The sequence below is a fragment of the Lonchura striata genome, chromosome 4, assembly GCF_050655825.1.
Source record: "Lonchura striata isolate lonStrDom1 chromosome 4, ASM5065582v1, whole genome shotgun sequence".
Classification (NCBI taxonomy): Eukaryota; Metazoa; Chordata; class Aves; order Passeriformes; family Estrildidae; genus Lonchura; species Lonchura striata.
Window position 1 is genome coordinate 31,385,036 of NC_140706.1, and position 23,969 is coordinate 31,409,004.

The following is a 23,969-nucleotide window of genomic DNA, read 5'->3' on the forward strand; positions in this document are numbered from 1 at the left end:
TTCTGTCCAAGAACTTAGTTTCTTTACTTTTCATTTCTTGTCTGGGCTTTCCTATTCAGATATGGGGCACTTATTCCACTTTGTTACTGTTTTAATAAAAACACAAGCAAAAAACAAGAAAACAAAAAACAACAAAAACAAAAAACCAAAACCAAAATAAAAAAGAATACAAACAAAAAACCCAACAAAAACCCAAGGAAAAAAACCAACCAACCAAACAAACAAACAAACAAAAACAAAAAAACTCCAATTGTATACTTTTTGGAAAAATAAGGTATACCTTTCAAAAAAGCAGAAAACCAGAGCAGATTGACCATAAATTTTACCCAGAACATGCATGTCATTTATGCAACATGTAGTCAGATCCACATTCATCAGAAATTTCTGTAAGATTTCATTTTTATAATCCATTGTCTATATTTTAGAATTTTGTCTGAGGAAGGGGCATTTTCTGGATATGGCTGTTTGTTTTAGAAGTAAACTAATGAGTAATAAAAAAAAGAAAAAAATTATTTCCTTAATTCAGCAGTTCTCAAATTTAGGTATCAGTCTTTCTAAAACCAAACATCATTTTAATTACATCTGTATGAGCATCAGTTGGATTTGATGGTGAAGCTCAGAAATAAAAGAGAAATGCTATTCAAAGAGAATCACAATGAGCATGATCACTTTGGAAAATAAATGCATTTTTTTCACTGGGCTTGCTACTCACATGACATGCTCTCATTTGCATTGCTGTGCTGCTGCTCAAACCAACAAAGTTATACTTCTGTACAGAGAAAAATGTATTATAGACTCTATGATGATGATGAGTTATTGTTTATTATAGAATATGTTTATTATAGGAAAAATTATAAAATATGCTGTGACAAATTCTCAGCTGGTATATGTTTCCTGAGCCTTTCTGAAATCCAGAGATTATATGATTTAAACTAGAAGAGTTAGAAATTTAAAGTGCATAGAATGCCAAAACCATCTAATACTCCTTAGACTCATAAAGGCTCGACATATAAGTTTACTGTTGGTTTTAATTCCCTCATTGTATCAATTCAGCTTTCCATATTCTAAATATTATCTAAATCAGGATGTTGCATTTAGGGTTCAGTAATTCAGATAGCAGAAATAAAAGAAGAGCTCATCAAAATATTTTTATAAATGGAAACATTTTTAATGATTGACGTTCAAAATTTATTTGACTAATCTAAAATACAATTAAAAGTTTGCTTCTGTTTGACTCTGCTTCATCTTGACTTGGTAGTTAAAAAACCAAAACCTGCTTCAGCCTAAGCCAGTTCTTTAAGATGACATCTCCCTGGCAGTACACTTGCTTGATACTGCTTTCTGCTGATTTCCACTGTGGTCCATGCACAAATCTCATTCCTGCAAAGGTGGCAGGAATTACTGGACTGTTTCACCTCAGGCAATAAATGACTGGATTCCAGTCTGATTTAGGTCTAATTTTGCCTGGCAGAACCAAATCCCTCATTTCTTTTGGCAGTCCTATTCAAAAAACAGCTTCAACACGGAAGAGGATCTTTCTGTGATGAGACAACACCTGCTGGTTGTGATGTGAAGCAAGAGGAGAAGTTTCTCAGAGGAAATGAGGGAATGAAGGCACCAGTATGGTAGGAACAACACACATTTTCATTTTGATTTGGTTTTATGCACACCCTATTCCATTTGAATGAGGATACTGTAAGAATTTAATGAACCTCAATGCTCCAGGAGGATAAAAACCAACCAACCAAAAAGTATTCTGAAGAACTTCATGGCTATCATAAGTATATGACAAAGGAGATAGAGAAATAAAATATCAAATGCTGCTAAAACAAACTATAAATCTAAATCTTGATCTTTTCTTCTTACAATCAACAATCTAGGGCCTAATCATCTGAGTCAGGATACCATTATCTGAGTGAAGAACCTACTGTCTCACTAGGGCAGAATCTTCTCTTTGACTTGATACCACCTAAAATGGCTGCAAAAAGATAGAATAATTTAGTGATTTGTGAATGGTGCAGCATCAGTATTGTATCAAATTAAAAGCAGTTTAGTAGTTACATATCCTGGAATTACTCAATAGGAAATAGAGCCCAGGAAAAAACTGCAAATCAGATATCAAATAATAAATCAATGCAAAGTAAATTCAGGATCATATTAAAGAAGTCAGTTCCAAATATTAAACAATAGCTACTGGGTTTGTCATTTCAGATGTACTCTTTGATTTTTTTCTTATAATCAGATTTGCCATTTTTTTAATAAAAGGAGAATCACATTACTGCCCAAGGCCTTACTTTTTGGACCTAAAGCACCTGATGCTGGTTACTATTAGATATTAGAGAAGACAGAAGTTTCAACATACACTGAAGGGTCCCAGTATCTTGATCAAGGCCTGTAAACTGCCAAACAGTAATTCTTGGGCAAGTTATATGCTGTATGTCAATTAGTAGCTTGGAATTAGGTCATTTGGGCAAACAAAAAATGCTGAGCCTTTTACTAACTGATAACTTTCACCTTTCTTTGATTAAAGTATTTTGCAATTTCAATGAACACTTAATATCTCCACAAGTTATACTCCAGGCATCAAATAGAAAAGTCCATTTGTTGAATAAAAGATAGAGTTATACTTAGCAGAGTATAAATAAGAGACTCATTTTCAGAAGAATCTCAGATGTGTGTAGCTTTTTGTTTAGAAAGTGAGTTAATTTAGTTTTTAATCTTTTAATCCATGCAGACCATGAAGGTCATCTTCTAAATTTGACCTGGCTATAAACTGAGGTACTTCTATACTGGCAGTTTTGTCAGGGCATGTCACAATATTCTTTTAGGAAGAAAACAGATAGCAATCTCCAAAGGCTCTGACTCTTTTAGCTGCTGGAGGAGGAGATGACAGGTGTACTAACATTTATATATGAGGTTTTGTCTTTTACAGCATGAGGATTAAATTCAGGAAGGCAGGTGGATATCTAGTATGTACCACTATTCCACCTCCTGCACGTGACCAAAACATGCAGCTTTCAGAGGCCAAAAAGCACTTTGTGTAAAGGTGGCTGGTACCTGCAGGTGCTCTCAAGCAGAACCTCCTAACAGAGAGAGGTCACACATTGTTTGCTGTCAGTGTTCCTCGCAATAGCTGTAAACCATGATCCAGAAACACTCACACACTCCATTTCTGTTGTCCCAGTAGAAAGCCATGTCCTTTCTGACACCACGCAAAAGAGACAGCATAATCTTTTGGTTTAGAGATCAGCTGCTACCTTAATACCACAGCAGATACCTAGAACTCTGGAAAAAGATCACAAACAGCTACTATGCACATGCAGTTTTTATTACACAATACTTTATTGTTTCATTATTTTATCAGGAAACCTGGCAATGCCGTGCTGTGTTCCACAATCCTACAGGGAAAAAACATCCCCACACACAATAAAACGCCTAAACAAACTAACTAACCTCCCTCAAAACTAACAAACACACCCCCCATGTTGCACATGGTGGTGGATGCAACCTTCCCCAAGAACATCTTGCACCAATGGGTAGGAGCCACAAGAGCACCAGTGCACACACACATGCAGCAGCTTGGTGGTGAAGACATGAGAGTCAGGCATGGAGTCCCAATGTGATCCACTTCAGGTGATGCTGAAGACTCCAGAGACCAAAGGCAAAGGAGGATCTGGAGTAAAAATACAGGAAAAGAGGGGGTGGAGAAGAGCATCAGGGCCAATAGGATGAGGGTACAGGGGCAGTACAAAGGACAGAAACCAATAAGGGTGGATGGGAGGGGTTACACAAACCAATGGGGTAACAGGGAAGGGAGAATTTACTAGAACTTGAACATATAAGGATAACAAGGGCAGAGAAGGTCAATGGGCCAATGGGAAGGACAAAATCGGTATAAATTAGCATAGTGCTGCAGAGCACCATGGTGGAACCTTCTTTCCTCACTCTGAGCTGTGAAGGGTGCCTGGAGCCATCTCTCCAGGGCATCACCATTGCCCTCTCCCCAGTAGGTTCACATGCCTCCACACCCCCACATCCAGAGGATTGTTGACCAGTACCAACAACTACACACCACATGATTTAACCTAATGAAAGCACACTAGACAATGCGAGGTATTTCACATCTACCCAGCAGGCACAAAATTGGCTGTATGTTCAGTACTGTTTTCCTCAATATTTATTTTCTTTGCAGTGTCAAATTGCTTCAGAACCAATTTTCACAACAGAAGATAACAGATTCACTGCCATTTGAGAACCATTCAGAACAAAAAGATTATAGGATTACATCAGTGCTCAGTTGGCAAAACACTTCATGCATCACTAAATAGGGATTTTTCACACTGGTGCCCTCATGCCAGTGTTTAAGCCTATGCACTTTTCATAAGAGTTTCTTTTTATAGTTTTATCCAGTTTTTATCCCAATTATTTTTTTGTCCATTTTGGAGAGTATAAGCAAATTATAGGAGATATACACACATTATATGAGAAGAGCATAGTATAAAAGCAAAGTGCAAGAAAAAATATTGGACAGTGTAGATAGAAGTCATAAGAATTATGGGGAAAAAATTTGCTATAATTTGGTCTATCTTACAAATTGTTTACACAAAACAGATCCCACAGAAGAAAAGGAAGGAATGTTAGTTTTCGTTTGTTTTGAAAGTCCTCAACTTAAGCACATAGCTAAGACATGAGGCACCTCTCCAGTTTTCAACTACATACCAAATCTCCTGAGAAAACATATTCTGGATACTATTCTTATTTACCTTGAAAATTCACACTGCCAAGTACCCCAAACCATGAAATAATTTACAGTCTCTCCTTAATTTAGAGTCTCTTTCGCAAACATATGTCATGTGTATTACATGCATTAACATTTGGAGGTGGTCTTGAAAATTATCTCATTATAAAGAAGACAATATTTAGATTCAGCCCTGGAAACTGAAATTTTTGTTATTATACAGCAATGAAACCAATATTTGAAAAAGAAGGCTGAAGAATGCAAGTATTACTATTTTTAAAGTCTCTTTTGTCTTTTGACTATATATTGTTAAAAGGAAACATAGAAAAAGACAAGAGAAAAAAATCTGTAAATGTCAACAAAATGAGTAAGAAGAGATTACTCCTTTCTTACTTTATAATACATTAATCATTAGAATGGACCAGTCCATATTAGTTTTATCAGTTCTGACCTCCAGTTTCTTATCCAATCCCCCCTCTGCAGGTTGTCCACAGCCCAAGAACAACCTAAAGGCAACAACACACTTAAAGCCCTCACCACCAAGTGGCAAAAACAACCAAAGACACGAGTGTGGTTATTGGTGGGCACCCCTCTTCATACGGCGCCAGGTATTGTGCTGAAGCAACACACACCAGTCAAAAGAAGCCCCAAAGCATAGGGCACAAGTAAACCAGGCCAGCTAGAGGACCTCAGCTTTGTTTAGCACCAGCTTTTTCTTCAGAGCTTGCAAAAATTGTGGAGTCTGTTCTCCAGCTATATGACCTGTAGCAGATTTTGACCTGTCATGAAGGCACAATCAGAAACTTTCACAGGAACTTCATTCCATCACTGTAATTCCTCTTCAACATCAATTAGCAAAAATCTCTGTATGTTGTCTTCAGGGCATTAGAAAGCAAGAGCACACTGGCTCATTGTTTTAGCTTTGACCAGCACAGTAAAATCTAGTTAATTGATCACCCTAGAGAAACTGATGCTAAGAAACAATTATTCATCAGCAATTTACCTGCACTCAGGCATACAATTTCAACAGGTACAATTTCAGTCCACACTAAGGCATAGTAAGAGTTTATTCTCAGTTTGTAATAATACATTGCTTTTGTCATTATGAAATCCTGTATGTAATTTGCATACTGTCTAGTTCCTGCTGTGGTTATACAGATCAGTGCTTTTGGTATAGTTTGCTAAAAAATGATTCAGAGCACTCCCTTCTTACAAACTACTTTAAATGCTTACTTACCTAGAAGGAGTGAAATTATCAGAGATTTTTGCTTGGTCTTTACAGAGGCAGTCATCACCAAAAAAAAAAAAATTGTGCCAAGAATATTATCACTTGTATTTTTCAGAACCAAAGAAACCTGAAAACCTTACAAACACTTGAGACTTCCAGTTACTTGGAAAATCCTATGGCATGTAAACTGATCACTTCATCACAGGCATTGCTGTTCTTATTACCACAGCTAAAGTTTTTGTGGCACTGTGGCAATAGAATAGTTTCATCTGAGCAGATAAGGCACCAAAATTTAAGGATTAAATACTTGTATCTCAAAGATTAACATGAAGTTCACAAGTACCATAAAAGTAGAGCAACTAGGGCTATTACAACATCTTTTTTAATAAAACAATAGCAACTAGTTTTAATAAATTGCTGGACTGACATCAAAATATTTGATTTTAAAATATGTTTCAGCCTAACAGATTGAAAACTTTTGGAAGTAAACTCTTGAAATTCCTTTCATTCTGATCCAGCATTTGGTCTCCTCTTCAATTTAATCCAGATGCCTTTATTTGGACGAAGAATCAATTCTCCACATAAACCAAGCTCTTCTGGCTTTTGACATGATTCCACCCAAAAGCGCCGCAGGATGAGGGCTAGAAGAGTTTTCTCCTCCATTTGTGCAAAGCGCTGACCTATGAGTTACAGGGCAGAAAAAAAATAGTTATTGTCAGGTTGTATCAACAGCTGCTGCACTGGCATGCTCACAGGACTTAAGAACAGAACTAGCTTTAGGCCAAAATCAAGGTCATATGGATACAACTAACACTAGCATTTTTCTCTGCATGAAAGCTCTGGCCTTCTTGGGATAATCCACAGCACGTCCTCCTTCCCATAGTACACAGAACTCAAACAGCAACAAGGAAACAGCCCTTTATATGGAACAGCTACAAAACAGCCTTGTCACGTCTCTTGAAAGGACTAGGCAGGGGGGATGGATAGCAGACCAGAGCAGAAGATGCAGCACAGGGACTTTGAGGAGAGAAAAATCTCATGGTTCCATATTTGTGTAGAGGAGCAAAGGAGATGCAACTGCAACAGAATGACAGACAGACCTTCCTTCAGTGATCATTAAGCCTCATACACACTGATGATTTGGTGGCACAGAGGGCAAAGTTCAATTTGCAATTCAGAGATAGGTGAAGGAGGAAACATGAGAACAGAGAAATGTGGGGGAAACCAGACCAAGTGCCACAATCCAGGCAGAGAGACGGGAGACAAATGGAGACAGGGCACAAAATGCAGTGCTGAGAACTTTTTATGTTCTCCCCTCTGTATTTTATAGACAGATTATATACACAGAAGTTTGTACATATGTACAAAAAATGCACTACTGCAATGATACAAATGAACTACCTCTCCTGCACATGTTCCTGCACACTCAGGAAATAGCTAGACATGTTATATTAAATTAGATTTCTCTTTGGAACAAGGAAAAACCTAGCTTTCTGCTCTTATAGAAAAGGGCACCTACTACCCATGAGACAAATCAAAACAAACCGATCACATCCCCCAAAAACAGAAACCAAACCAAACAAACAAAACCAAAAAAACCCAAAAGCAGTCATATTTCCCATTATCGTAATGGCATGACAACTTTTAGATGTTCCCCATCTGTACTTAAAATCAGTGCAGGGAACAGTCTTTTCACATGTTCTACAATATAAACAACACTTTCTCTACCTGAAGCACAGATAAAGGTCATGTGTCTCAGTGGCATATGAAAGTGCTAACAAGTTCTGGGATAACACAGAAAACACCAAACCAACTACAGTGTCAGAAATAGGGAAAGAATACATCAGTTGCAGATTGAATGCTCTGGACATCCAGCTCAGAATCTGAGAGAGACAGACGAGCTGTTTCCAGAGCAAAACAGGTGCAGGACATGTGTCTTCTCTCATGCTGTGTTGCTGACACTGAGGATGAGAAATTAGGAAACAATCATGTCCTAACACAGGAGCCCAATATCATGCTGCCAGGTTCCACAGCAGTGAGGAAGAAACATCAGCATGATAGACACTGGTGCCTAGGAAGAAAGGAAATCCCTCGGAAGAAACAAATGGGGTGGCTCAACAGTATTAATACGAGTCTATGAATTAAACTCTTCTGAGAGAATTCAGGTCCATCTAATGGAAATGTGTAGCTTGCAGGGCACACAGTGCCCAGATTCAGGAGTGGGGAGTGAGGAAGAACACTATATAAACAGTACTTGTTGCTGCCTCAGTTACCACATTCAAAAGTAGAACTGTTACCTTACAAGGGCTTCCTCTCCAGATACATACCAATGCAGTTCCTGGGACCAGCTGAGAAGGGCACATAAGCATATGGGTGCCTTCCCTTAGAATTTTCAGGAAAGAATCGCTCAGGCCTGAACTCCTCCGGGTCAGGGAAGACCTCAGGGTCTCTATGCAGGGCATAAATTAAAATGAGGACATTTGCACCTCTTGGTACCTGATATCCCTCTAAAGAAAGGAGAGAAAGGGAGAAGAGTCAAAACAACAGCAAACAAGTGACTTCCTATACACAAGATAAATAAAACAATAAAAAATAAAATAAATAAAAAATAAAACAATGCTGCCCTTTTCTTGGGAAATATCTCCACTGCAGAAATGCTAACACAAGGGAAAGTGGCAAACACAGAACACCACTTACTAATGCAGCAATCCTCTCTCAAGGTACGGGCAAACATGGGAACTGAAGGGTAGAGACGAAGAGCTTCTTTCACAACACATTCAAGGTATCGAAGATTCTTCAAATCATCCACTGTAACAGGACGTTCAGCATCATCTGTCCAAAAACAAATAGAGGGATGACCATGACCAAAACTTTTCATCTTTGACTAAACAAACTCGTCCTGGATCCCCCCAGAAACTCTCATCATGCACCAAGACTACATACAAGAAGGTGTTACAAATACATTAAACATGCATATCTTGCCCCAAAGACATACGGCTGGTTGTACACCCCAACAGACCTTCCCACACCTATCCCAACCACCTCTAGCTGCTGAAAGCTCCAGAATGCATGCTCTTAAATCCCCTTCTACTTCTAGGCTTTTAACACATTTCCACTCTCAAATGCAGCAAACCAATGAAGAGGGAATGAAGACTTACCAAACACCTCATCCAATTCCCTGTGAACCTTCTTCTGAGCTTCTGGATTACGTCCAAGCAAGTACAAGACCCAGTTTATAGCAGCTGCTGTTGTATCATGGCCCTACAAGTCCAGATTTACAAAGACATTCACTTCCACTCTACTTCCGTGTACCACTGGGCTTTGTAAATACTTAGGTGTGCAGTTATTATGAAAAGTGAGACTTATTACTCCCATGACCATGATAAAACAAGAATCAAGAGTGAATTATTCAACAAGCTAACTATCAAGATAAAAGGTGATCCAGGGTTGTTCTGACAAAAGGAGAAAGTATTGAAATAACCCAAGCAAAATCCCTCTCTTCTGATTCTTAGGAGCTGCATGAACAATCAGTGTCTACACAATTAATCAGATGTATATTCATCTTTTTGGTTACTGTCCAGTCAACATCTGGGGGGGAACAATGACTGTCACAGGAGAGATACAATGGACACAACTTGTAACCTTTTGAAAAGTATCTAAAAATGGTCTTTTATAAGGCACAGGAGAAAATAATTTGTTTTCTTTGAGAAGGGAATCACCTACTAGTTCCCAGCACTGTGGTAAGGAGAGGAAAGGAAAGGAGAGACAAAAGGTGAACCAAAGAAGGGGGGAAAAAAAAATAAAAAGGAGGAACAGAAAAGGGAAAATTTGACGAAAAAAGGATTTTGATACTAAAAAAGCATACTTGTGGTGAAGTTCAAAATGCTGCCGTACTACAGAAATAGCAAGATGAGAAGAGAGTTTCTCTAGGTTATAACGGTATTAATATGATTCTATGAATTAAGCTCTTCTGAGAGAATCCAGGTTCATCTAATGGAAGTGTGTAGAAAACTTGCTAAAATCTTCTTCAGATCCTCCCTTAGGGAATCAGACAAGAAGAAGAATCATCTGAAGATGGCAGATGGGATGAGCCTATGAAGACAGACTGAGAGAGTTGGGGTTCTTCAGCCTGGAGAAGAGAATGCTCTGGGAAGACCTGATTGTGGCCTTTCAGTAGTTAGAGAGGACTTATTAAAAAAAGAAAAAAAAAAGAGTGTGACTTTTTACATGACCAGGTAGTTATAGGACAAGAGGGAAAGATTTTCAACTAAAAGAGAAAAGATTTAGATTAGATGTTAGGAATAAATTTTTTATTTGGAGATTAGTGAAGAACATGTCTAGAAAAGTTTTGAATGTCCTGTCTCTCAAGGTGTCCAGGGCCAGGTGGGATGGGGCTCTGGCAACCTAATTGAGTTGATGACATCCCTGCCTATGGCAGGAGGGTTGTAACTAGATTATCTTTAAGATCCCTTCCAACCAAAGCCATTCTATAACAAGTTTCTACGAGAAGATGAAGCACTGATGCACAATGGACAACAGAACCAGAAGACTGCAGGCAATGTAGCAAGGAAAAAAATACAAGGAGACATAACAAAATGCAAGTCAAAACAATGTAACTATTTAGAGCTCTTTTCAGTGTTTATGAAGTTTGCAACAAAAGGCAAAAGCCCATGGTCCATATCAGCCATTAAGTTTTCATTTCTCAACTGCTGACATGAGTAGACTCTGCTCACACAGGCAGGGTCTACCCCATATGCATTGTCCAAAGTTTTTCCAGGGATACCAATGCTTCTATCCTACCTCTGTAGAATAGAAACATTGATATTTTCTCTTAGGTTTCCAAGGCTTAAATAACGTCATGCTAAAAGCAACCTCCTAAACTAAGTAAGACCAGGGTCACCACCTAAAAATTTTGAATCTTGGGTTTGAGGGAAAAAAAAAAAACCCACCAAACAAAAAAACCCCAGCAAATAAAACCTTCCCAAAACAAAAGCAGAAAAAAAAAAAAAAAGGAAAAAAAAAAAAGAACAATAAACCAATCAATTCCTTGGTTACCTCAAACATAAAAGTATCCACTTCCTCACGAATATCCCTGTAGCTCAATTTTTTCCCTTCATCATCTGTTGCATTCAGCAGCATGTCCAGGAATGCTTTTCTCTTTTTGGAACCAGTTTCTTCAGATTTGCCATCATTATCATGTTTCTTTCGCTGGATGTTTTTAAGTTCTTCAGCTTTTTCTGCAATGACCTGAGATTAGAACTATTATATCAGATATGATGAATTCAGAACAAGCTGTTTCACACAGTTTTGTTCTAACTTATCAAAACAACATCCATCTGTAGCTGTCTACATGAGCTAGTTAGCACAGCTGTCAGCATTAGGTCATGAAATTTAACTGACTTTTTATTAGTAGTGAATTATGACCAACCTTTCTTGCCCCAAGCAATAGAATAAACCTTGAACAGCCTTTGTGCGATCAAGAAAATAGATAGACAAACTACCTAAACAACTTGGGGGTTATCAAGAAGTGCAAACATAAGATCTTCTCTATCCCATTTGAGAACTAAGGAAAGATCTCACTACAAACCTCAAAAAAACTCAGGAAACTGAAGAGAAGCCAGGGCATCCCAGAAACGTGTTTCAAGGCTACACACAGTATTGCTGAACCCACTACACTAAAGCTTCCCAAATTTTCTCCAGTATGAGAGCAGTGGTTGAATTTCCTTTTTTTTAGGTCAAAGTTCAGACCCAGTAAAAGACATAAATTTCTTATTGTTGCCACTGTTGTTGCAAAATCAAAACAGAACTCTTCAATAAACTGGCATTGCTCTTAAAAACAGAAAAATAATTTAAAATTGTGTAGAGTATGCATTTCTGTTTGGAGGAATCACTGAATGGAAGAAAAAATAGAGTTACACACACACACATTGTTCTCCTCACTGAACATGCACGTGTGTCACATATTGCCTCATCCTTCACCTTAGTGCTTGCTGTCAGCACCTACACAGGTGCAATTATTATTTATGGTCCTCTGTCATGTTCTAAGATTTGGCTTCTTATATTAAGTGCACCAACTCAGCACAAGAAGAGTGCAAATGTTAAGAGCCTCTCTCATGACTCACTGCTGCAATTTCCAATAAAAGGAAGCAAGAAAAAACAACTCAGAGGCAATGTGGCTCATTATATGTAGCCAAAGATCAAAGACTATTTCCTGTTTCAGAGACACTGATACAATGACATCATGGGGGAAAAGCATAGGTAAAGCAGCCTCTCTGATTATCCTAATAGTAGATTTGAGAGGGCAAACTTTGGCAGGAATAACATAGGAATTATTTGGTGAGAGAAAGAGCTGTTACTTCCACAGTCTAACAAGGCAAGAGAGCACTGTATTTTATGCCAAGTGAGTGATGCATGCCTAATGATTTCTGTATCGGAGTTCCTTACTGCTGATGTGGGGACCTGCATGTGTTTGCTCCTCTCAGCACTTCTGTTCAAAACAGGGGAAAATGAATACAGGCTTCAGTTTCTAAGGACCGAACCCAGTGGCACTACCATGCAGAGCCTTGTGTTTACTTCAATGAATTTCTGTTGTTTGTTTCAGTTCTCAATGACCTGCAAATTCTGGCACTCCCTTGGAGTAGTCTACTTCCTTGTTTAAATTCAGCAGAGATCCTGAAAGTGAAGTCAGCTCTTGTCTTCTTTTCAGGGAATTCCTCAGCATCCCAATAGAGAGACAGCATATCAAGGAGGCTGAACCTCATCCCCATTTGGAAGATCTGAGTGCAAAACTGTAATCCAACAATCAAAGTTATAAATATTATAAACAATTTTTAACTGACACTATACCATATCTGTAAAATTATGAAGGATGTTGAGATTCCTCTTGTGCTCTCTTCCTTCTTTGAACAGTGCATACAAAAAATCAGGCCAAAGCCAAGGGCTTATCTGTCGTCGTTGAATTAGATCACTCATCCTAGGGGAAAAAAAATTATATCATGTAACATTACTTGACAAAACCACCAAATTAAAGCACATTTCAAGGAAAAAAAAAAAAACAAACCACTTCTATATACCCTAATGAAGTAGAACTTAACATATTGTGTAGGTTTAAACCCATTATTTGAAAGGAAGAACATTCACATTTGTGTCTTGGTTTTCCATCATCTCAAAATTTATGTTACTTATCCCAGCATCCCCATGTTTTATATCTTTAAGTGTTGGTCTCTGAGGACAGCATATTCATATTTAGTCTGAATCCTCTTGAAACAGTCCCATTAAGTCATCCAACCCCATCACACCCCCTCCAGCAGAGCACTGACAGTGTTGTAAAGACTACTCAAAACAGGGTCCCAAAATATCTGCCCCAAGAGCTCAAACATTTTCTGAGAGCATTGCATTCCTACTTGAACGTCCAGATACCAGACCTCACGTTAAAATGAAAAATATGAGACTTCAAGTATGCTCAAGCACAACTGGAAGTACATTTGGAAGGGCTGATTGACACTGCTATTCAGCTCTTGCACATGCTTTAGCTACAGAGGAGTAATTATTACCAACTTCAAGCACACTTGTGCTACAGTCTGGAAAAGGCCAAGGATCTGATGATAATCAAACCCTTCAGATCTACCCCTGTTTTTTATTATACCTGTCTCAACAAGCTCCATCAAAAGTTAGGAGTGAGATCATAGAATCACAGATTTAGGTAGGAAAAGACCTTTTAGATCATTCAGTCCAACTCTTAACCTAGTGTTAACCCAGTCCTTTGCTACATCATGACCCTAAGTACAACAGGAGCATGTATTTCAAACTCCTCCAGGGTATTTAGTGACTCAGGGTTAGTCTGTTCCAATGCTTTACATCCCTCCCCCTCTGACTCCCTGGCCTTTCCTCCTGACAGCTGCAGCATTATTTCTAGCTCAACTAAAAAATAACTAAGGAAAATGTACATTTACCTGTAGATAGCAGAAACATAGTCAGAATCCTTATTCTTCTGGGCATCCACATTCCTCCCCATTGCTGTTTCTAGGAGAAAAACATCAATATTTTACAAGTGCAAAGTGAAATGCACTGTACACAGTGAATTACTACTGCTCCCAGCTTCTGACTATCAAGACACCATCCCTTTGACAAGTGAATATGCATATCCCTTTGCAGTGAATGAGCTTTCTTTGTATTTCCATGCCCAGGAATCCTGCTCCTCAAGAAAACCTCTCTTCAGACTGCTACTTCTGTCCTGCCAGTCCCAAAACTCAGCTACTCAGATGCAAGTAGCTGGGAAAAAGATTGGGAAGGATGGAAATGTATTCCGAAAATATGCAGGGACATGGCTCTTCAATCATCTTACACAAACTGGCACAGCTAAACTCATGATCTTCTGCATCATTCACAATTCTACTACAATAACTACAGGACTTACCACAAATAATATCAAGGGCACACAGAGTGATGTCCATAAAGACATCAAACGGCTCCTTGTCAACATGCTTCTCAAGTTTCTTCACCAAAATATTTCCTTGTTCATTCATGACCTCTAGAAAGTCACTCAAGATTTCAAAGTGGAATGTGGGAGTTATCATCTTCCTCCGTGACCTCCACTTGTCTCCAGTGCTGTAAAATTAATGGGAAGAAGGAAGGCTAAAAAACTCCACACCAAAAATAATATCCTCACCATTACAGGAAGTACCCAGTGAATACTGCAGCCTGGAAGAGATGGACACACTGTAAGATGTCCCTTCAAGCTGTTCATAGCACCCCATGGAAGGAGCAAATGGAAATATTTCTTGCTCCAGGTCTCTTGGAAGCAGAAACCACCATTTCTCCAGCTGATTGCAACAAACGGTGATGCCAAAAAGCCTCCAAACAATACATCCTTGTTAGTCACTGTACAGGCTCAGAGGGACCAAGGAGAAGCCAGCTGGAGGCCAAACCAGCTATTCAGCATCAAGGCCTCAACCCACCCCACCATCTCTCTGAATCAGTAGTTGTGTTGCCTTCATCCACCAACCATGAAATAAGCCCTGCAGAGAACTAGGGACATTATGAAAATGACTGCCTCAAGGCATGACTAAATCTACTTCCTTGGGCACAGCTAATAACTTCCCACATACCAAAGTCAAGCATGGAGGCACAGTGAGTGTCACCATCTTCCTGGGGGTCCTTGTTCACTTTTTCTAAATAACACGCCCCACAGGTACACAGCTGGCACTTCTGCTTACAGGGTAAAACTATCACACCACTGCCCCTGTTAACTTGCTATTGGGGCACTACACAGGCCAGCATATCTGCTTGCTGTCTGCCAATGCTGCCCCTGAAAGTACTGACAGAAACAGAACAGTGACTGAATCAGCAGAGACTGGAACAGTCTCCTCCATTATGTTTTTGAAAGCACAAGGAGGTCAAAATACTTCTGTATGTCTATGGAAGACAAAACAACCAGTAAAGAACAGTGAGGATACACCATTCCTGATGCTCATGGACTTCACCTCTGCACATTGCTACTGATTAATTACTGCCTTCCTAAAGGCCATTAACAAAACTCAGGATAAAATGCATGCCTCATCCTCTCACATGAACTTGCACTTCCCATACCACATGATCAGAGCTGGCTTTTACAATACCATGGTCCCGTCGTGAAGCATGAGAAGTCCACCTCTGAGGGTTCCAAACAAGCAAGAAAGTTAACTACTAACACTGGGACCTTGACCTTTCTTCAAAAATTCAGAAGAGGCTCAAATTTACCAAAGACACTCTATACTTACCTTGCTCTGACTCTTGAATATCCGCATCATCCAGACCAGTCCTTACTTTGCCCTTCCAAGACTGGAGGACACCAAACCTTTATACTGATGGTCCTTCCTTTCTCCAATCCTGATTTATGCTCCTACCCAGGCTTACTACTCATGATACTCTACTTCATGAATTAAATGAAGGAAAGGGTGCAGATACTCTCTGATCCTACCCCAAAGCATCACTAACCTCAGGTCTATCCTACTGATCTGCAATATGACGAGCTGAGATAAGCAATGCCTTTGTTCAGAAATACATACAGCATTTCTGCCACCAACACCTCCTCTTATCATATACATTGCAAATTTCAAAAAGGCAGCAGTGCACCTTTTTTCTTTATACATTATACCTTGTCAGAAGTCCAGTGCCCAGCCATGGATGCAGGAACTCATACAGGTATGATTTTTCTATATGTTTTGAATTGTTCAGAATAGCCTGTCAGAAAAATGAACAGCAAGGAAAAAATACTGCTTGTTAAATGAAGAGAGATTTCTTCAGTATTTCTTCAATAAACACTGCAACAGAAACAACACTGAGAAACAACACTGTCTTAGTAGATCAAGGACAATCACTGTTAGCAGCAAAACTAACGACTACATTTCATGGCATCAAAACAGACCCACCAAGTTTTAATGCAGAAGTCTGTCAAAGAGACACAAGCTTTGCAACCTGAATTTTATCATATTCTATCCTTATTTCAGTGGTCCCATCTTCCCTGCCATCTATTTGTTTGTTCTGATCTTGGGAGCAGAAGCTTTCACACATGTGAAAACCAAGCTAATGGAGATGCTTCTTTGATGCTTTCATTTGCTGGCCATCTTCAGTATTCTCCCCAGTCCCTTCTGACTAGGCATTTATACTCCTTTACTTTACACCTTTGTTTACCACTAACTCGGAGGACTATCCCAAAGCAAATCAGTCCAAATGTTTTTTAACAAAAATTACATTGAGGTAATAGAAATAACGTGTTTGACACTGGTCTGCATCCTAGTAGAATAGACCAGCACACTCACCTCCACACTGTCAGGGTGATACAAAAACATGACAGGCACTGGTCCTATCCAAATTTTGAACAATGGCCAACTTCTGAACTCTTCAGAATAAAACTGTATCTGTTTAAAAAATTCTGGAATAGAAAATCAGAGTAGAACTTCAACAAGGGTGATTTACGAAATAAGCAAGGCTTCTGTAAAGAACTCTTGCACCATGTTCCCTGAAATTTTGATTTTCTTTCAGTTTTAACCTTCTGCTGTGACCTAGCAGCATATTTTGCACCTGTGGATTTTACAATTCAGATGTCCTAATCTCTTCAGGCACAGACTCACAGCACCATTTGTGCCACAGATCAACCTGAGGGATACCACTTCTGTCCAGCTGCCAGTTGGACTTCATACCGGTCAGCTCAGCAACCCAGCAAATACTCCTCCCACATTATTCTGCAATTACCCACTCCATATCTTGTCAATTCAGTTATACAGAAAGCATGGGAGATAGCTGAATCTGCTAGCAGGGGAAGAGTAAACAGTGTTTGATTTGATTCAGAAAGATCTTTGATACTATCTCATCACAGAGGACAATCAGGTTCATCCCACAATATTAGATGCGGTGGCCACTCGCAGAATGTTCAAGGATTAAACACTTCTTTGCCCTTTCAGAAACAAGCTTAAACAACAAATGACACCTTTACAAGCCTTTGCAGAATTGAAAATTCAAAGGTCCCCAGATCAAACAGAAAAAAAAAGTTTCCTAATAGATGTCCAATATCCAAATACAGCTTGCCATGATTAAAATAGCACATTTTCCAGTAACTGTCTAGCAATACCAATTTAAAAAATCCTCATCATATGAAAAGTTATTTTCCTTCCTGTTGTAGAAACCTTACCCTTTTGAAAAGTTTTTTTTTATTATATTTTTTATGAAAAATATTATAAACCACAAACTTCACCCATTTTTACATAAATAAACAAGAACAAAGAAGGCTGGGGCCATGTGATTCCTTAACTAAAACATGTCAGCTATGTGATTCCTGCTAACAAATGAGATTAGGGACTACACAGAACATCAGAGTTCACATCAAAGTGCTTTCTGGAGATAGAAGCAGTGTTCCAGTTTGGTTTGGGTTTTTAAAAGAAGATTAAAAAAAAAAAAAAAAATTCAAGATTCATCTCTCAGACTCACTCATATAAACATCCTGTCATCCTCCTACTACTTCCCCAAAATCAACTTTGTGGAAATCTGCCTGCCCTGACATCCCCACAGATGTCTCATACTTGTTCTTAGATATGGGCCTGGATCCAGAGGAAAGATATGACGGTGTTGTGAACAGAGGCACTGTGTCTCAGCATGGGTCAGCACTGGGCAATTTGGATTCCAGTACTGTACTCTCACTTGGCTTCACCATGCTCCCATGACCCATTAGCCTCTCTTCTGGAAGCATACACAGCAGCACAGCCAGCAACACGTGCAGAGAGCAGAACTGGCATACACAGGCATCCCAAACACACACAGAGGAGTGTGGGCCACTGGCAGCAGACTCAGCAACACTTTCATACCACTAACTCGTTAAGAAATATGTTCCTGTTAAAATATGAGTACCAAATGGAAAGGGAACATCTAGCACACTAGTACTCTCTCATGCACCTGGCAAAAAGAAGATCCCATTAATCAGTTCAAGAACAAAAGGATTTGGTTTTGAGTGATGTATTATAAATGCTCAGCAAGTTCTTTCACACTCAATACATAAATTTAAGTCACAGATGATTCTGGAAGTGAGCCAAGGTAAAAACAACCTGGCACGCTAAAGTAAGTTCCTTGCTCATGCTTGCTTGGGGGAAGGTAATTGTTTCAAGATTTGTTTGGCCCACAGAAAAAAGTAATGAGGACATAGTGTTCAAATTTGTGAAGCAGTACTTCCTGCAAGAGCCCACAGCATGCCTCCCTCTCACTAAATCACATTCCACAGCGTTCATGCTCCACCCTACCAATAACTTAACCATCTAAGCCCAGCAGCAGCTGCTGTCACATTTAACCCCCAGCAAGCTTTTGAGACCAATAATAATGCCACATTTATGCAGTTCCTCTCCTCTTTACTGTAAACTCCTCAAAGTGTTCCCCTCTGCAGATTGCTCAGAGAGACCTAAAGGCAAGAGCACATCCTCTGATACCCCACTCCCCCAGCTCAGCCACATAAGCACCCCACCACCACTGGTTCTCCAGCAAACCCCAGGCAGTGCAGGGACCTCACAGCTGGGCTACAGTGTGAGCTGGCATTACCTTCTGCTTTCCGCTTGAGGAGCAGGGCATTTCCCACCACAGGATAGCAGGGGCTGACACCCGGGATGGACTTCATCATCCTCCATTGCCTCCAGTATTCCATCAGGGAGGGAAGGGAGCACACAATCACAATTGTCAAAAGCAGAGCAATGATCCCAGCTCCCCATGGCAGCAGCTGGGGTCTCCACGACAGTCCTTCCACGACCTCCATTGTCACCTCTCAGTCTCCTGCTCTGAGCCTTGATCCCTGCTGTGAAACTGGTGCTGTCTGTACCCGGCACTGCAGAAAAGTTGGCCAGAAGAGCAGGAGGTGGAGCCACCACACAGGCCACTGACCTAGCTTCTTTCCAGGAAAATAAGCAGAGTTGAAAAACACTCTTAGGAGAGGCTGCATTCTAGCAATTCCTAATGGCAGGCAAGCCAGAGGGAACAGTCACTGCCTTCACTTGGCTTGAGCCAAGTGAGGAATAAGAACGTTCTTTGTAGGCCCATGCAAGATCTCACAAGGAAAAACAAAGCACCATCAAGAGAAAATACACCCTTTTGCTGATTTGGAATAGATGAGTTTTCTCAATATCATCCTTCTCAATCTGTTCTCAGGTGCTCAACACCATTTTGCCATAGAGAACTGCTCCAGTGCTGTCTAACACGATAACTGAAGGGCTAGTGGAGAATACCCTTTTTCAGTGGTTTGATGGCTTCAAGGAGTTACAAAACCAAAGTCCATAAAGACCCCTGATCGACAGCAGCATTGCAAAGCACACTGATGCCTCTCAGCTCAAATGTCCTTTACTGATCTCATTATTGAATGCTCAGGCACAGGCTAAAGGGTGCCAGTAAAACAACTGGCAGCACCAGCACCTGTGCCCCCACTTGCAAAGTGCCTAGGTACTCACAGTACCAAACCCACCCCATACACTGCTACCCCTCTTGCCTCAGGGAGATCCAGGGTTTCTTCTCACTGCTGCAGGGCTAATGAGCATCTGTTTCTCAAAGTGGGTGCTCGGAAACCTTTTGGTCAAACAGGATTTTGCTAGAGGCAGCATGGTTCACAGCCAATTCACAGAAGTTCACTCCCCAAATAAAGCACAAATGGTATGTGCTTATGGCCATAGTCACATTTATTCTCTTTGTTTTGTACCAAAAATGACTGCACTGACTACAAAAGCATTTTTAGCAAATTAACAAATAGCACAAACAAAACAACTAAGAGAAAAAACACAAACAGAAAGCTCAGAACATCAGAAGTCAAGTTTCTGTGACCCTTGACATCAGAGACAGTAAATTTTGGCACTTTTTTCTTGCAGTCTACCAGCAGAGATGTTATCAGAAATGCTGACTGTTATATCTTTCTACACAGTAAACAGCTGGAAATGAACTTTGCTACTCTGGCTGTTGTTTGCAATGGTTTGTGACAGAAAGCAACATATATATACACAGTCTTGCAAACACATAGGCAAGTTAGACAATCATCAGTCCCCTCTTTTGTTCAGGTGAAATCCTAGGAAGAAAGCAAGCACACAGGGTGAAGTGACTCACTTTTTGTATTTTTAACATGGAGATCAGCTGAATAATTATACTCTCATATAATACAAAGAGTCTTGTAGTTTGTTGCCTTCATTGCACCAATTAGATGAAGTGACTATTTGTGCTTCTGAGTCAAAAATCTGTACTTCTAACTGCTAATTATTCCTACTATGGGGGGGACAAAACCACAAACACCAAAAAAACAAACAAAAAAAAAACCTGTAAAACAGCAAGGAGAAGGTGGAAAGGCATTGGGAAAGCAGTAGGGAACACTGCAAAGCAAATGTTGCAGCATCCTGCCAGCAGCTGGTGATGGTGATGATGTCAATAAATGCAGCAGAAACACTGGAATGAGACACAAAAGATGTATTCCCAAGAAAGAAGAAACTAGAGGTCTAGCATCTTTGAGGTCTAATTATGTCACCAAGACTTGGAATCATAACAAAACTTAGAGGACGTTCTGTAGGAAATGAGTTTTCTACCAGATTGTCACCAGCATTTCTTTTTTACCCAGAGAGCTATTGTTCAGTGTTGGATTTCTGTGAGCACTCCACTGCTTACTGAATTTTTGCTTTTATAAATGCTTGTAACAGTGCAAACCCGTTCTTCTTCAGCCTCTTGCCTAAGTGGAAGCCTATCTACATGTGCTGGCAGACGACAAGCAACCTGTTAGGCAGCTGTGTCAGCCACAAAACACAATGACAACACAGGCTTCTGCTAGTCCCTAGAATGAAGCCTGGGTTCTTCAGTAAGAAAAACTAATCAAATCATCATTAACAGCAAGAAAAAAAAAACAACAAAAACAAAAACCAAAAACAAAAACTAAGGAAGTCTAACTTGGATCTGATACAACAGTGAGGCTCCTGCTGGCTTCACTCTGGATCCACTGCAGAACATAGCTGAGCTCAGCAGCCAAGCTGAATAGAGAAGTATACAACTCATTCTGAAAAACTAAGCATGTTTTATGATTTAAAAAATAATCAAAAACTGAATGTTTTTTTCTTAAGAAAGTCTTTCTTAGCAAAAGCTTCTCTCTTTCTAAACACACATCATGACAACATGATTAACCCTTATGCAGAAAGATACACTGAAATAAACAGGCTATTTGTAGTCCACAATAGCCACCACCTATACAAAAAAAAAAAAACATAACACAGTATGTCTACATTTCAAAATATGTCATCAGCTGGACAGCTGGAGAGCTCAGAGATCTCCCCAGTTCTCAGAGAGGAATTTTAGGGCCTGATACTAAATTTCATGTCCAAACAGGGCTACTAAAGCTTCATACCCAAAATATAGTCTTCCAAGAACAAATCCTGAGGAAGATTCCAGCTTCAAATCCTTCTGTGGACCCTTTCTCACACAGGTAAAGGACATTAACAGTATTTGTGAGACAGAGACCACAGCTGTTTTTCAGGGTCACCTATTGGTTTGATGCCCCCACCATCAAGCATACCTTGTTTGGTTTCTGCAACCTAGTGATCACTGTACAGCAGCAATTGCTTTGTCCCCTTACTACAAGACATTTTGCATGAATAAATTATCCCCAATGGAATACAAAAGCCTGCCTCCTAAGAAACCATAATCCTCCCTACCAGAATAACAACATGACTTAAAATAATAGAGATCACTACTCACACCCCAGAACACAGACTACAGTTCTGATAAGGTGTCAGTTATGTTGGCCTAACTAATAGACAATTAACACTAAGTAGCTACCAAAGCACCACATCTGTGTTTATTCATCAGTGTTTTCAGGAAAATGCACACTCCCAAGCTGGATGATCACAACTGATCCAAGGTCACAAGTGAAGATTCCACCCACTTCTCTGTGATTTGGCTAGACTGTACAGGGCCCTCTCTTTGCTAAACTCCAGCAAGTTTAAAGAAAGCATTTAGCAACATGGAACACAGCACATGAAGTGAACCAGAGGTCATGAAGAATGAATAAACAGGGCAGCTTAAGACCAGGAAAACCTTGTGGGTCACAGAAGCACAACACTGCAGATCTGCTACCTGCATTCTTGCAGCATGGAAGATTTGGTATGGTATTTGCTCTAGGAAGTTCTTTGTCCACATTTGATGTGCCTGCACATAACAGTCATAGCTGTACATACATCCTCTTAGAAGCTGTGGTGGGTTAGCCTTGGTCAGCAGTCAGGTTTGTACCAGAAATGACTGCACTGACTGCAAAAGCATTTTTAGCAAATTAACAAACCCTCCATTCACTCCCCTTACTCAACAGGGTACAAAATCTTATGGGCCAAAATAGACTGGAAGATTGCTAATTGGTTACTATCATGGGCAAAACAGACCCAGTTTCGGACACTCAGTTTAATTTATAGACAATTAAAAACAGATAATGAGGAAGATAGAAACAAAGACAAAAGTTCTTCTCTGCTGCTCCCTCCCCACTCTTTTCTCCTGCTCCAGCATAGTTTCTCCACATGCTGCTGAGGAATCTCTGCTCTGAAGCCTGAAGCACTGCCTCCTTCTCCTTCAATGACCTTGGTGTTTGCACTGCTCTTTCTCTCTCTTTTCCCTCCCCACACTCCTCTGTCTGTTTAGGACTTTTTGTACACTTGTAAATACTTTTTTACAGAGGTGCCACTGGCTTGGCTGCTGAGCTCAGCTATGTTCTGCAGTGGATCCAGAGTGGAGCCAGCAGGAACTGTTTCTCTTCTAGCTTTTTCTCAGAGAGGCCACCCCAGTAGCAGCCCTGTTACTGACACCATGATGCCTACACTCAGCTGAAAAGCCTACCATGAAACAATTACAAGACTGAAAGGGAAAATAGGGGTGAAATGTCCTTCACATTACCCCCTAGTGAGACCAGAAATGTCAGTTACAAAGTGATGGATGCATGCAAACTGTCAACAATATTTAATATTTTGAAACCATACCAGCACCTTTCCTTATAATGTTCAGGGAAGAATTGCTCAGGACTAAACTCCTCCAGGTCAGGGAAAATCTTGGTAGGGCACAAATTATAACAGGAGTCTTTGTACCACTTGATACCTTTTGCCTAGGAGAAAAGGGAAATGAAGAAGGATCAAAACAACAGCAAATAGGTGGCTGTCTATAACTGCTTAACCATAAAATAAAAAAGAGAAAACCCTACACTTTACCTGGAAAACTTTCTCAGTACTCTGTCCTGCAGGTATTCCAGCACTCATCCCAGCCACCTCTAGCTACTTAAAACCCTAGAATGGCCACATGGTGCATTCCTATCTCAATTTCTTCAATCTTTATAAAAGAGGAATGGAAATCTTACCAAACATATTGTCCAGTTCTCTGTGAATCTTCTTCTGGGCTTCAGGATCACATCCAAGTAAGCACAAGGCCATTGCAAGGGTGTGCAGAGATTAAGTTAGAAAAGCAAAACCTCAGCTCAAATGGAAATTTGTCAGAGATGTC

General features: G+C 39.9%; 1 protein-coding gene across 3 annotated transcripts; it reads right to left on the reverse strand.

The window, feature by feature from the left end:
* Window positions 1–3,307: 3,307 nt before the first annotated feature.
* CYP4V2 (cytochrome P450 family 4 subfamily V member 2) lies at window positions 3,308–23,571 on the reverse strand. 3 transcript variants are annotated; one of them, XM_085578706.1, is made up of 11 exons: window positions 23,462–23,571; window positions 16,766–16,878; window positions 16,102–16,187; window positions 14,383–14,573; window positions 13,919–13,988; window positions 12,813–12,939; window positions 11,022–11,213; window positions 9,125–9,227; window positions 8,664–8,798; window positions 8,294–8,473; window positions 3,308–6,646 (listed from the first exon to the last, which is right to left on the reverse strand). In XM_085578706.1, the coding sequence occupies exons 2-11, from the start codon at window positions 16,793–16,795 to the stop codon at window positions 6,471–6,473; spliced, it is 1,290 nt and encodes a 429-aa protein (XP_085434832.1). In that variant the 5' UTR covers window positions 16,796–16,878; window positions 23,462–23,571; the 3' UTR covers window positions 3,308–6,470. The 3 variants fall into 3 exon arrangements, with proteins under 3 accessions (XP_085434832.1, XP_085434831.1, XP_077638996.1); XM_085578705.1 differs by having other exon boundaries at window positions 23,456–23,570; XM_077782870.2 differs by lacking the exon at window positions 23,462–23,571 and adding an exon at window positions 19,026–19,441.
* Window positions 23,572–23,969: the final 398 nt, after the last annotated feature.

Bases quoted from the DNA above. Each gene is read 5' to 3' on its own strand.
- CYP4V2 (XM_077782870.2), bottom strand. From the start codon at position 19,236: ATGGAGGTCGTGGAAGGACTGTCGTGGAGACCCCAGCTGCTGCCATGG. The intron at 16,879-19,025 runs GTAATGCCAGCT...TTTCTATTCCAG, and splicing joins CCTCAAGCGGAAAGCAGAAG to AATTTTTTAAACAGATACAG. The intron at 8,799-9,124 runs GTAAGTCTTCAT...GTTTTTGGACAG, and splicing joins GGAATTGGATGAGGTGTTTG to ATGATGCTGAACGTCCTGTT.